The sequence below is a fragment of the Physeter macrocephalus genome, chromosome 20 (genome assembly GCF_002837175.3).
Source record: "Physeter macrocephalus isolate SW-GA chromosome 20, ASM283717v5, whole genome shotgun sequence".
NCBI lineage: Eukaryota > Metazoa > Chordata > Mammalia > Artiodactyla > Physeteridae > Physeter > Physeter macrocephalus.
In genome coordinates, this window is record NC_041233.1 from 53944092 (window position 1) to 53959291 (window position 15200).

Sequence of the window (15200 nt, forward strand, 5' to 3'; positions counted from 1 at the left end):
CCAGTAATGTTGGGCAGAGGGCTCAGCTGCGCTGAGTCCTCATGGTGCCATCTCTGGTCTAACCTGATTCCTTCTTTTACGTTTTTTTTTGGCCATGACCAGGGCCAGGGATTGAACCCAGGCCACCACAGTGTTAAGTGCTGAGTCCTAACCAGTGGATCGCCAGGAAATTCCCATCTTTCTTCTACTTTTAAGGACCCTTGTGATTATACTGTGCCCACCCTGATAATCCAGGATGTTCCCATTATTTTAAGGCCAGCTGATTAGCAACCTTAATTCCATCTGCAACTTTCATTCCCCTTTGCCACATAATCTAGCATATTCATGGGTTCAGGGGCATTATTCTGCCTCCCACAGGTAAGACCAAATGTGAGCACAGTCAACCTGTCATGAATTTCCCTCCCATGTGGGACTGGCGAGGGGAGTGGGCACAGAGACCAGGGTGCACTCAAGCAAGTCCATCCTGTCATGTCCACATATGGACTCAGTAGCCCTGGCCTGATGTGGGCACAGGCCTCTATTGAGTGTCTGGAGGTGCACCGCCGTAAATGAAGAAAAAGTCTTTTCTTTCCATTTATATTTTAAATAAAATGATTATTTTTATACTGAGTTCAACGTTAGGTATCTTTGAATTAGACCAGGAACAGTGGCTACACGCATTGGCCTCCATGCCCCTATTGTGTACTCAAGGCAAGCATCCCTATTCAATCGTAGCGCTCTTTGTGGCCTCAGAATCCTTCTCAACACAGCTCCCCAGGCACTCAACACCAGCTAACTGACACATGAAATTATTTTTAAAACACTATTTGCCATAGCTATATTAGGCAGTAAGTCCTAGTAGCAGCAGGTACTACTTTTGTAATAATAAAGAAGAGAAAAGAAAAGGTACCTGGTGGTTTGGAGTTAATGAGAGATAAAAGCCTCAAACTGTAAATTTGACAACCCATGTGTACATACAACCCAGGCACACAGTAACACATGAGCGACTGAAATAGAAAATTCTGGGGGTGAAGGGAGTCTGTTTCTAGACAAAGGACATTTTGAAAAGGAAAGCACAGCAACAGATCCCTGCGTCCCTGGATGCTCAGGGTTTGTACTTCAGATTCTAAGCATTTAACCTTCACCACTTAGATAAACTGAAATGTGCTGAAACCTGTTGGTCTAAGGAAAAAGTGCAAAGTTCTTTCATTTCATTGGGGAAAAAACCGCAAAACAGTAACAAGGAAACTCTGGGGCCACAGTCTCCTTCTGGGAAAAGCAGCTGCAGCGTTACACTGTACTTTTTCAAAGGAGTCAATCCCAAAGAAACCATTCCTGGGAAGAAAGAAGCTTGAACAGCTGAAGAGAAGGCAGGCAGGCAAGTAATTAAGGAAAGAGTCAAGAGCAATAACTAATTTTCAAAGAAGCTCATATGATACTCCTCATGGGACATAAATCTAGATCACTCGGCTGCAGTGGAAACTCCATCCAGATTATGTGTTGTTAATTTAACAGAAAACCTAATCTGAGTATGTAATACAGTAAAATGTCAGATACTGAGCGACTGTTCTTCTGGAAAGGCTCTCAAACCCTGAAAGCAGGCCAAAAGAATTTTTTTTCAGCAAGTGCTTTTGTGGCCAGAAATGAGGCTTAGGACAAGGATCAGCATGGTAAAACATTTGAAGAAAACCTGAAACCCGACTGGTTCCATTTGCACACAGGTGGAATGGACTGCTGTGATTGACCATGTCAATAAGAAAGTCCAACCTTCTCATACCCTCATGGAGAAGTGAGGGGAAGGAGAGAGATAGAGACAGAGAGGCAGAGACAGGGACAGAGAGAAAGAGACAGTCACACACATGCAGAGGTGGGGTGGGAGGAGAGGGAGAGAAAGGGAGAGAGACAATGAGACACAAAGAAAGAGGGAGTTGGGGGAGGGGAGAGACAGAGACAGAAACAGAGACAGAGAAACAGAGACAGAGAGAGGAGAAATGGCAGTCTGAAATTAGAGGTGCTGAGGAGTGACTGACATTGAAAAAGAAGCTAAGCCTGAAAGGGTTAGGAGAAGCAGCATGCTAAGTTCTGTGGATTTCTTAGCAGACAACAAGTACCTTAGTGCGCTGCTCCTGGTAAACACACAGGCCCTCTGTCTTGCAGGAATGAGTCCACAGGACGAGTTCCTGATCGGGTGTAGTGGGTACTATGACTTGCTAAGTCACAGGCACCCCTCCCCCAATCCATTCTCTACTAGCTGCCCTCTTGAGGGCACCGTGTCTTTTTCCTCAATCGTACTGTCACAGTTTGTAGTTATATATTCAGTTATGCAGTACCTTTGTTTAATATCCAACTCTCCCGCTAGAAGGGAAGCTCTGGAAGGCAGGGATCATGCCAGCTTATTTACTGACTCCTCATCACCTGGCACAGTGACTTAAACACTCAAGGGGGTCGATAAATGTTGTTGAATGAATGAATGTGAGAATGGACAAACTAATGGGTAATAAGCAAATGAATACATGGATATGGAGATCTTTGGGCTTTGTTAAGGAGTCTGGGCATTTCCCAAGCTGAGGAAAGAGAAGGGCAATTCAGGCAGCAGGAACAGCACAAGCAAATGTATGGAGACAAGAAAGAAAAGGCAGCTGGGAGCGGCCAAAGATGTCCCACCTTCGGGGACATCTAACAGATATCTCACTACCACCTATCGGGGAAGTGAAGCCCTTGCATTGGAATATCAACAAACAATTCCACACCACAACATCTAGGATGACTTCTTATTTTCTGGTAACTCTCAAATTCAAGAAATAATTGAGCACCTGTTGGGTACAGCCTGTGGATGATACATGCTTCCTAACTGAAGTAGGAGCAGGTAAGCAGAGAAGCGTGTACATAACCAGAGTGCAAACTGATCTGCATGCCGTGCCCCGAGGAGGGTGTGACCCACAGCTGTGCAGGTGCAGAGGGGAGCAAGGTCGCTGCTGATGGTGAGGATTTTATCTTATTAATTTAAAAACATTCAATCCAGCATGCTTTCACTAAGTGCGTATCTCCACAACACAGTTCTTGTACATCCAGAGGAGGGAAAAGCTACAGAAGTCAGGAAGTGCCCTGAGGATCCCTCTGCTTCACCAGGTCAGTTTCAGCCCCAGACAAGACAGGAACAGCCAGCCCTGCCTCAGAGGGAGTTCCTTGCTGGTAAAGAAGACCTCATGCCTTGCACCCAGCCCCACTGCCTCTAAGGCACTTCTTGGCTCTACTAGCCAGGGTCTTCCCAAGATGAACAGCAGGAGTATGGCAGAGACTCCACAGCTGCAGGAAGGAAGACTCTTGAGAGAAAAGTGTGCAGATGGGGAAGGCAGCATGTTCCAGTAACTTAATTTTACTTACAAATGGTCCTTCAGGTGGGCTCAGACCTTACATGGCTGGGCTATGAGGCTGTTCACTGGGCCCAGTTATGCCCCCAGCTCAGAGGGGACTCTGCTCACAGAGACTGTAACCAGAGAGCTCCAGTAAAGAAAACACTGCTGGAGATGATCTGTTACAAAGACGGCAGTTACCAAGGAGGTTGCTAAGGGAAGTCAGCAAGTTAGCTGGGGCTAAGTTGGCTCTCCACTGCACACAGACTTGAGCCACAGACCCAAGTGGAGGGAGCAGGGGCGCAAAAGAAACGTTCAACGCAAGAGTCACAAGAAGCAGAACAGCCCTCTGGGATGGATTACAGGGACACGTGTGAGTTTAGTCTCTAGCAGCGAGACATTGCATCTTTCTCCTTTTACTCCTCTCTCCTGATGCAGAAAGACAGACCTCTGAGATAGTCAAGCAGCACTAAATCCACAAGATTACCTTTGAAACAGCTGGACAAGGGCCTCCCAGAAATGGCTCCTGAGGCCTTAGTACCCAGAGTCTCATCAAAGTGCCCAGTCACTGGGTGAGGCTTTCCACACAAAACGTATTACCTAAGTCAAAGGACCACCAGGACCACCGTATCATTCTCTGAAGGCAGGGATAGAAGCAAACGAAGTAAATGAGAAAAAAATCAGGAGATAGTGAAGACACCCAAAGAGAGGTGTGCTGTGATTTTTAGTTAGTGTTTGCAGAAGCTTACCCTAAGAACATTTATTTCTTACATAGTACGGTGTGGAAAATGATGGTTTCAGTCTGTGGGCGTTTGAACACAAAATTCTCAAGAGAATTGGGAGCAAAGTTGAAAGTCTGATAACAAAGACGTAGTTACCACCTGGTGGCAGCATATCTAAACTAAAGACAGTATGAGGAGTGTGTTTGTGCCTATGTGTGTGTGTGCGCGCGTGCGTGTGCACACACACGCACGCACGCAAGTTCAGGGGAAGGATCATAAAATCTCAGGATCAGAACCCAACATTGCTGCCCAGCCAATTCATTCAACACCGGGAGTTTCCCTGACAATCTTCCTACTTAGTGGTTGTTTGGATTCCCTTTGGGGACCTCATTACTATCCCCTTTCCAAAACTCAAGTCAGAAAGAGGCAGATTTGTCCCAACACAATGAGATGACCTCCAAAGCTGTAGTAAGGAGATGGCATAGAGCCTGCACTCCATAATGTTTGTCCTATGAGTGAATGAATGAATGAGTGAGCGAGTGAGTCAGCTAGTGAATAAACACAGCTTAGTTTCCTTCCTATTTTCAGCCTCTAGGGTTGAATGGTAACAAAGGTGGGGCACTGATAACCTCCGCTATTTAGATTTAGGAAATAGCTCCCCTGTAAGTATCCATCCCAGAGCTGGCAAGTTCTGACCCTAGAAGAAGGGCAGGCCAGGAGGGTCCTCTAGCTCAGTGGGCAGCTGACAGACTTGACCCCTGGGAATATGCAGACCCAGATTCCTGACCTAGTTCTCCCTCGATTAGACTTAAGTAAGTTAGTAAATCTTGGAGCGTTAGCGGTCTCCTCTATAAAGTGAAGACAACTTTATCCACCAAGCCCCAGGACACTCAGAAGAGATCACAGAGATGAAAGCAGTGTGTTGACTTGAAAGGGCTAGAAGATTACCGTGCTGGCTGGTGTTACAAATATGCATCTTAGATTGTATCAGTCTGTCCTACTTATTTATGACCTAAACTGCCTTCTCCCCTAGAGAGTCACTGGTAGTAAGATGAATGGTTCCTCCCCAGGTACAAGTTGCTGCTGCTTCTGGGCCAGTAGGTAAGTGGTCATTCTCAAGACTAAACCACAGAGACAGAAACACAAATCATATCATATATGATCTGGCAAGTGAAAACTGCAGTGGGTTTCCTCTGCCCATTCCCCAAACAGCGGAATTCTACAGTCTGCCTGTTGGTGGCCTCCTTCTGGCTCCACGGCAACCAGAATTCCCCGCACCCCCACTCCCTGGAACTTTACAAGATGCCAACTGGCTGCAAACCGGGCAAGCTCCATAGCACTCCACTGCCTTGGGAAGTGCTGAAGAGGCTCAGCGCTCCCGCTGTGAGAGGCCCAGCAGACAGGAGTAATGGGACGGCTGCTGTTAGCATTCCCTACAGCTTTGCACTGCTGTGGTGGGGGGATTTCCTGTGTTGGAGCATCCAGAGGGATAAGAGGTGTTAAGGCTCTCTGTCAGCACTAAACCAACTGCCAGTAAAGTGCGGGATCCTTCAATTGTTCAACTGCCCCACCGTAGGGACACAGGGCAGAAATGATGACGTACGGTCTCTGGCTTCCCAGAGGGGTACTAGTTTTTCTCCAAATGTTCTTTTGTGAATGAGTCTCTGTCCCAGACTGAAAAGGACTGTGTCTTCCTTCTACCAGGAGTGGGAGCGGCAAGTGGCAGAAACACAGATGCTCCAGAATGCTTGTTGGGTACGTGGAGAGATGGATGGATGTGCAGGGGTAGGGGGCGCCAGAGGCTGTTTTGTGAGCCAACATCTGGGCCACAAAAAGAGGAAGCATGGCTGGAGCTGCTAGATGGTTTTTCTAAAAGAAACCACAACTAAAATTTGTGGTGTTAGATGGAAACTTCTGGCACAGAATGAGGAATATGGTCCTAAAGACAGAGAGACCTGGGTTCAAACCTGGACTCTATCACTTATTAGCTGTGAGACTTTGGCATAGTTGCTCAACCTCTCTGTGCCTCAGTTTTCTCATTTGTAAAGCACAGGTTAATAAAAAGCACCCCTGTATGGTTGCTTTGAGGATTCAGTGAGGTAGAGGATGTGGATGGTGAGGATGACGCCTTCTCTCCTCACCTTCCTGCTGGGTTACGGCTCATTCGGGAAGAGCTTCCACAAGTACTTCAAGTCCTTCCAGTTAGGTGCTGAGAGAGAGCTTCTACCGCTCTTTCCCTCTTTCTTCTCCTCCCCCAGAGGAGCAGCCAATCTGACTAGCAAGCACCTAACAACCACTGGACCACATCTTCCAGGTGTTAGGGTTGCCGTGTCAAAGGCTCTACTGGTGTCAGGGTTCACCTCTGGCCCCTGACCCGCCCACATTTCCTGCTCCAAAGCACCCTCTTAATGCCTGCCTTTCCGTTCATGGATGGGAAAATCAGGCCCAACTCCTTGTGGGCCCAGGTGCCCTCGGTCTTCTCCTCAGGCTGAAAATTGGCAATACTCAATCTAGCCCATTCCAGAAATTCCTCTAGCAATAAAGCTGATGGATGCCTTGATACGTATTTGTCTTGTCTTTCTTGAATCTATGAATTAGACCAGAGTGAAGGAGGGAGAAGTTGTAGGCAGTGTTTCAGAGCTCTTAGCACCTCGTAGCAAATGGTGGTAACATATAAAGAAGGCCCTTAGAGGGCCGGTTGTGTGGTCCTCCTGCTTCAACCCTGATATGTGCGTCGAAAGCCAATGTTTATTTAGACCAGTGGTTCTCAAAGGGAGTGGCACTGCCCTCTACAGGGTGTTTGGAAAAATCTATGAGGGTATTTTGGGTTGTCACCATGATGCAGGGACACTACTGGCATTTAGCAGAAGGGAGAAAGATGCTAGACAACCTTCAGTGTGGGGCACAGCCTTGTTTTGTGTCCCTCATGACTTTTAAATATTTCACTAGATACACATATGGGTTAAAAAAATAACTGCTTATGATACATATTTATACATATGTGTATATTTCTACATATCTGTTTATATGTATATGTGTATATTTTTAAATTTAATATCAGCAGGTATAAGGAAAAATATGGGCAAAAATCCCCACCAAACTATTACAAGTGCTCTATCGGTTGGTTGAGTGGAGTCATGAACTTTTAATAACGCGGTTATACATTTCTTTTTTGTTTCCAATTTTGGGAAGAATGTATTATTTTTGCTATTAAAAAGAATTAAGATAAACAAAAATGGGAAAAATTTGTTAAGCAATTTACAAAAAAATCATATCCTGGAGATATATTTTGGAAATAAGTTTATTATATATTAATCCAGTAAAATCAGGTTATCAAAAAAACCCTGCTTATAATTTTCTGAGCCTAGAGGCTAAACTGCATCATTTATACAACACAACTTGTATTTTTGTGTGGTTTTGATATACACCAAATTTTCCAGGAATTCAATTACTATGAAAATGGAGAAGAGAATGTGAGGAATCATTCACCATTTAGGAAAATCCAGGCATTGATGCCAGCACTGCTGGAGGTATCCAAGTCACTGATACAATAACCATGTCGGTCAGCATTTGAGGCTGTGACATTGGCAGTGATTCTGAGTGTAGGTGACTGCAACTGACTAATGCACTATGTCCTTGTATGGAGGCACATGTGAGCATTTCCTCTCCTATGAGTTCTCTTCTATATTTCAATTGGGACTTATATTTGATTTCTAAAAATTTCATATGTAGGTAGGTTATATTATATGTATCTCATGTCAGGGTAGTAGCGGGGGCATTACAAAATGTTTGCTGTAGGGCTTCCCTGGTGGCGCAGTGGTTGAGAGTCCGCCTGCCGATGCAGGGGACACGGGGTCGTGCCCTGGGCCGGGAAGATCCCACATGCCGCAGAGCGGCTGGGCCCGTGAGCCACGGCCGCTGAGCCTACGCGTCCGGAGCCTGTGCTCCGCAACGGGAGAGGCCACAACAGTGAGAGGCCCGCGTACCACAAAAAAAAAAAAAAAAAAATGTTTGCTGTAAAAAGGGCCCGTTGGAACTGACGGAGTCAAAAGCCACTGATTTTGCTTCTGGATCACAAGGCAACGCCTTCATCTACTCTGACTTCCAGGCCCTTGCTTAAACTTTCCAGTCACACAGCAGTCATAGCAGAGGAAGTCTGGAGAACGATTCTGCTTGTCACAGCACATGATGACCTGTCTAACTTTGTGTAAAATGGGATATTCAACACTCCGGAGTGGGGCAGGGGGTAAGCAAGGGAATTTCCCCACAGACAGCAGAAGGAAGAAATGCGTTTCTCAGCAGAAAGGCGGAAGCAGAACTGCTCTGTGCTACTTACAGAGGTCCTCGGTGGCAGCTGGGACAAAGGCCGCCATGGACTCATACAGCTCCTCGTCACAGCCGGGGTTGAGGGAGCACTTAATGAGGAGGTCTGTGGAAAGGTGGGCCATGGACTCATACACAGCGTCAGCCTCCTCCCCTTGCATCAGTTCCTCTTTAATGTGACTCTTCAGCATGTCCACAGTTTCCTGAAAGAGAAGGTGGGACCCCACAGGCGCACTGACACAGCTGGGCTCTCTGGGTAGAGTCAGGCCCTCGAGTGGGCTTGTGACAGCAAAGTAAAGCCTCACATGCATCAGGGTTGCAACTATGTGTGCATGTCTGTATTTCCCACCACACTGAAAGCCCCTTGAGGCCAGGCTCCAAGTCTTTTTCTTTGCTTTATGTTCTTTGTTTTAATCTTTGTATCTTCCTCCAACACTAAGAACAGAGTTATGCACTCAGAGGAGACACCCGTTAAATGTCCAGTGCCCAGAGGATACAAATTTAAAACTTTCTCGTGGGTACCTATTATGTGTCAGGGACAGTGCTATGGATGTACCTATACATTATCTCATGGCATCCTTTCCACCACTGCTTGAGAGTGTCTCCTGTTCCCTGGTCAAAAGATGTGAAAACCAAAGCTCAGAAAAATCTAGTGCCTTATTCATGGGTCTGCAATCCTGGCTTCTGACCTTTCTACTATACCCTAGTGGTTCCTCAAATGGGAACAAATGGCACACAAAGGTATAACCCTTGCTGATTAGCCAAACGGAAATTCAAATAGGTTAAACAGGGCTGCAGCCAAGGTGCTCTTGCACTTGGGTGTAGTCAGAAGTCCCTTGGGGACTTGGTCCACTAGTTCCTTCCTGTTCCTTCCACCTGTTCCTTCCATGAGGCTACTTCAAAGTGCCTGACAGCACACTGCTCCAAAGTGCCCACCTCAGTTTTACATCCTGTGCCCAAGGGGAGAGACGGTCTTGGGTGAAATGCCCTGAAGTCAGAGAGGCCCCCTTTGTCATTCTGCCTCCAGGTGGTTGTGAAGCCAGAGAGGTGGCTTCTCTGAAAGCCCTGCACAACTTTTCCTAGTAAGAAACTTTGGTGTTTCACAATCCTTATTTCAGCATCAACCCACAAAAATCCTCATTTTCATCATCACTACCCCAAGAGAGCTAATCTGCTATCTGACACTCTGTGTTGGTTTCCTGATGAGCCCCAAGGAGTGGACCAGGTGACAGCTGTGGAGTGTTGGAGACTCAAGGTCTGGCATTTGGTTCTGATATGGTGGAAAGAGGAAATGGGACGGTTCTTAGAGGTCATGAACAACACGGAGGAGCAACCTTTTGGGGGCAGTGCTGGAGATGCTTCAGTTGAAGTGATTGTAGTTAGAAAACAAAGATGATAGGACAAATGTGAACCAGATTAACTTCAGTGCAAACTGGAAGTGCATCTTTTCCACGTCCCTGTGACAGAAAGTAGGATAATGCTCCCCAGCTTTACCATCAGCTAGGTTCAAATCCTACCTCCACCCTGACTAGTGTGGGACCCTTGGCACAATGACTCGGCCTTTCTAGGCCCTTTCCCTCCTTTGTTGAAGAGAGAGAACAATACTGTAAACCTCAAAGGACTGTGGTGAGGATTAAAGGAGATAATGCATTTGCCAATCAACTAAATTCAATAGATAGTAGTGATTAATACGAATACAGTATGTTCTTAATAAAAACTATTGGCAGGGAAATGAAACACTGCATTTTATACATTTGTGACTCCAAAGTAAAGTGAAGTAAACACTCCCGGTCTATAAGTACCTTTTAGCCTCATTTATGTCAATGATGCCCCAAACAGGCACTCATGCTATTCTGTTTATTCAATACATTTAATCACCCCCCCCCAAATTTTGGGAGGCCTCCTCTGTATGTCTCAGTGAGTCGTTGCCTTGTAGATTGTCAAGCACAGAGCAGAAAGCTAAGTTTCTGGGGAGGTGTCAGGCTCACTCCTGTCTGGAGGTAGTGTTAATTGTTCCTTTTGAGGTCACAGCCCCATGTGACAGGATGAGCTATTCCCGCGTCACTGCTGTGAATTGTGAAAATGGAGGAAAACCAGAAAAGGGTCGAGACGGGAAGGGCAGCTGCCTCCAAAACAATGGAAGCAATACTGGGGCATGGAACAAGGCGTAGGCATGGGATGAGATTACACTTAAAGAAAGACCCAGAAGTCAGTGATCAAGGAGGATATGTGGGTCCAAAACCAGGGAAGCAGATAAACCTTAAGACGGGCAGGGGCTCAGAAAGAGAGAGAGGTTGTCAGCAGAAGGTGGGGCCTCACGGTTGGCCTCCCTGAAGCCTCAGGTGCAGAGCTTTACCGTGGTCTCTGCTAAGGAAGGAACCAAGCCTAACAGTTCACCTGGGCCTGATGGTGGGCGAAGGAGCGCGAGCATCCTGCCCAGTACCTTGGAGGTGGGCGGGGAGGTGGCTGAGAAAGAGGGATCAGCATCTACCTTCAGCAGATTCACTCTGTCAATGCTCTGTAAATTCTTCAAGGGTGGATCTCAGTGCTTTACACACATTATTTCTTCTTATTCTCAAAACAACCCTAAGGGTAGAATTCTTATAAACTTTCTCTCGCATATCATGAAACTGAGAGAGACAGAGGACAGATACATGATTTGCCCAAAGGCACATGGCTGACAAGTATTGGTGAGGAATTTGGATCCAGGTCCATGTGACTCCAGAACTCATCTCTTAAGCCCATGCATACTGGCCCTGCCAGAAGAGGCACGTGAGAACATGCTAGAGATGAAATCCACCCAGGTCTTTAGTGAAAAGGCAGCCCTGGGACCACATGGTGCATTTCCAATCCTAGAGCCTCTCCTGCCTTGACCTTACCACATACTCGTCGATGAACTGCCGCAGGTCCCGGAAGCCGTGCTTCTCGGCAATGGTGTTGGGGTAGTGGCCGTGCTTGTTGGCCACACTATAGGCCTGTAGGGCTCCTGGGCAGGTGAGCAACAAGGCAGTGAGGTTCTTCAGTCCATACTTGGCGGCAAAGTGCAACAAAGTGGGCAGTTCTTCATCCCTCTGATCTGAAAAATTGTCAAGGAAAACTTAATGGTCAGATAAAAAGGAAGGCATGGTGGGGGGACTTCCCTGGAGGTCCAGTGGTTAAGACTCTGCACTTCCACTGCAGGGGTCGCGGGTTCAATCCCTGGTCAGGGAACTAAGATCCACGCACAGCACGGCCAAAAGATTAAAAAAAAAAAAAAGGAAGGCACGGGGCACCTTGCTCATGGAGATGAAGCTAGAAGCCTAGTATGGCATCCAGCAGGTGCTCAATCATTACTTCTTGGTTGATTGACCTAACATCTAACAGCTTTCTCTGTGGCACCACTGAAGATGACAGAAGAAATATGTCAATTAATTAGCAAATCTAATCATTAATATCCTACCTTCTTTCTTTAAAAGGATCGGAGAATCCTGAGAAATAATACCAGTTCAAAATGTGCTGATGTTCTAAGGGCTTAAACAGCAGCCACAAAGTACAAGAGGGATCATGTTTTGACCTTCTCTTAAAATTTCAGAGCACTTTAAAACAATTGCTTTATGTTGATTAAAAGAAAGAAATCCTGGGACTTCCCTGGCGGTCCAGTGGTTAGAACTCAGCGTTTTTACTGCTGTGGGCACGGGTTTGATCCCTGGTCAGGGAACTAAGATCCCGCAAGCCATGGGGCGCAGCCAAAAAAAAAAAAATCCATCTTCTTAGTTCTTACACCCAATTTCATAAAGTATGCCAAGTAATCCTGGGGCTGTTACTTAGCCTTTCTGTGGCCCTTAGTTTTGAACTAGAAAATATTTCTAGACTATCTCAAAGGGACCTGGAAGGATTAACAAGATGGTTTTCAATGAGCTCTTTGTTTAGGACAGGTTTTGAATGATGGTATTAATGCGTGGGAACCCCAGGATGCCCATTAACCCTCTGATTTGTGGGAAACAAAGTACTCCTGAGAGTCACTGGATCCCCATGACACCCTCCACCTGCTAAAATCTGGATACAGCAAGTTAAACTCAACCAAGGAAATAGACGTGTTTGTGCTGTGGAGTTGGGGGACAAACCTTTTTTTAAAATTTTCATAAAAGTTGATTTCTAAACCCAAGAGTGATAGATAGATGTATATATACATATATTTTTTATGTGCATATATATATATACACACACACACATTTTTTTTTTTTTTTTTTTTGCGGTACGCGGGCCTCTCACTGTTGTGGCCTCTCCCGTTGCAGAGCACAGGCTCCGGACGCACAGGCTCAGCGGCCATGGCTCACGGGCCCAGCCGCTCCGCGGCATGTGGGATCTTCCCGGACCGGGGCACGAACCCGTGTCCCCTGCATCGGCAGGCGGACTCTCAACCACTGTGCCACCAGGGAAGCCCTGTATTTTTTTTAATAAGACAAACCCAGCTTCCTATTCACCAAGATATGATCCTTGGAACAAAGGTCTGAAAATGTCCCCAGGATCCCCCATGATTGTCAAACTATGAAATACTCCCTCCTGAGCCTCAAGTTCAAGAATAGAGGATATTAACACATGTTGGAAGTGACGTAAGAACATTCCACAGTAGGAAAATGGAGAGAGGCAACAAGAGAATGTGCCCAGGGGAAGGACATGAAGGTAATATAACCTCATCGTTATGGTTCTCGGAGGCTGTGGAAAGATGAACGCAGGCACTGGGTAACCAGGGGCTTGGGTCCCATTTGTGTAGTGCAGCTGAGATGTGAAGGAAGAGTGGTGTCTACAAAAGAACCATACCAGGCGCGCCAGGAATCATCCCCATGCAAGTGTTTCTCCCAGCTCCTGGAATGTCACATATGCCCATGAGACTGCTCCTCCCTCATCAAACAAATATTTGTTTTGAGCCTACAGTGAGCCACCAGGCACTGTCCCTGTCGTCATCCAGCTGACAGACTAGCAAAAAAGACAGACACAGCTGAAGAGTACAAGAACCCAACATGCTAGGGGAGCTGCAGCACCTACCTGAGGAAGTGCTGCAGGACGAGGGGAGGAAGAAACTGTGTTCCCATGGGTCGAGGTGGCAAGAGGCAGGGCGGAATTTTCATTAGGTAAAAGAAGTTCATACCTTCCACAGGGCAGAGCACAGAAGCCAAGGGAGAGAGTAGAGAGAGGCGAGAGCAGAAATGCAGCAGGAACCCCTTGGGAAGGCCTTGTATAAAGGTTGAGGAGTTTGGACTTTATCTAGAAGACAAGTGGGAAACACAAAGGGTTTTTAGTAAAGGGATGACATATTCAGATTTACAATTTGGAAGAATCCCGGGCTAGCCAGAGAAGAATGACTGCTTCTCAGAGGATGAGCTGTAGAGCAGGACCCAGCAGAAAACATGAGCACGGGCTGACTGCACACTGAAACCGACCAACTGGAATCAACCCACTGCTGGTTTCCTGAGGTCTGACTGTTGACTTACTTGTCATCATATCTTCTTCTTCCAGCTGGTTGATTCCAAAGAGGTGCAGCCCACTTGCAGGGATGTTGTTCTTTAGGGACTCTGTTAGCAGTTTATCAAGGGTCTCTGTGTTGTAGGGCACAATTTTAAAGGCCTAAATACAAAAGTGAAGATGGTCAGATTTTAAATCCAGCTATCTCCCATCCAGCAGATTTGAGACTGGTGACAGGTCCAGAAAACTCCAGTGTCCTTTCACCATCCTTACCTGACACATGAACTCCACAGGACTTGCAGCATTGGACAATAAATTCCCGATTTCCTCCATGTCAGTATAATAGCTGAGAATGGTTTCGCACACCACTAAATCCCCAGAATATATCTTCAGAGAAACATTCCCAGATGAAAGGTCTGAACAGAAGAAAAGATACTATAAAACTGCTCTTTTTTTTGTAGTACAAGAGTACAGGGAAAAGCGTTCATGGATTACTTAAATGGTGAAGAAATTAATGGGGGACTGGAAGAAAGACCTTGGAGGTGAGCTGCAGGATTGGGAAGTGAGGCAAACAGAAGTAGCGGTGGGCACACTAACACACGGGAGGGCTCTGAGTCAGAGGAATCAGCCTCACTGGGTCTGCAATTTAACTTTCGGAAGATTTTCATCTGTTTTGCTCATTACTGTAGGCCCAGCGTCACAACAGACAGGAAGAAGAGTTGAATTTAAAGCACTTTATACAAAGGGCAGTGGTCGCCAGAGGTGGCACCTGGCGGTGGAACTCCGAGCTTCCGCCCCATTGGGCCAGTAGAATTGATTCACTTGCTCTGCTACCGTCATTACTATGTGCTCTCCTTGGGTGCTTTCTCTCTCTTCTACACCACAGGAAGGGGTTTTGAGGGGAAAAAAAATTTAAAAATACACCAACCACAAAGATTCGATTCACAAAAGAGGAAATGCGACAAGTAGAGAACATGGAAAAATATATAACCTCGCTAGAAATCAAAGGAATACAAATTAAAACAATGGGCTACTTTTTAGAAACATATCAAATTAGCAAAAATATTCAAAGTGATAATGCCTAGCATTGGTGACAGTATAGCAAATAAACGAGAATAGTAATATTTCATAAAGCAATTAAGCACTACCTTCCAGGACCCTTAAAAATGCCCATTGTTTCAGGGATTCCATCTCAAGGACATAATCCTAAACACAAAAGAGAAAAACCCTGCCTGCATAAAGATGCTCAATATATCATCATTTAAAACAGTAAGACAATAAAACCAGACATAGAGAATGGACTTGAGGACACTGGGAGGGGGAAGGGTAAGCTGGGACGAAGTGAGAGAGTGGCATGGACATATATACACAACCAAATGTA

At 46.1% G+C, this 15200-nt stretch overlaps 1 protein-coding gene across 1 annotated transcript in view; it reads right to left on the reverse strand.

Moving 5' to 3' along the window:
• The window catches only part of PIK3AP1 (phosphoinositide-3-kinase adaptor protein 1), a 111230-nt gene that overhangs the window by 39592 nt on the left and 56438 nt on the right, over positions 1–15200 (reverse strand). Inside the window, exons 5-8 of the mRNA XM_007119499.2 lie at positions 14093–14235; positions 13849–13981; positions 11257–11453; positions 8391–8580 (exon numbers count right to left, since the gene is read on the reverse strand). Coding sequence (XP_007119561.2) covers positions 8391–8580; positions 11257–11453; positions 13849–13981; positions 14093–14235 — 663 coding nt within the window. The remainder of the gene's footprint in view (positions 1–8390; positions 8581–11256; positions 11454–13848; positions 13982–14092; positions 14236–15200) is intronic.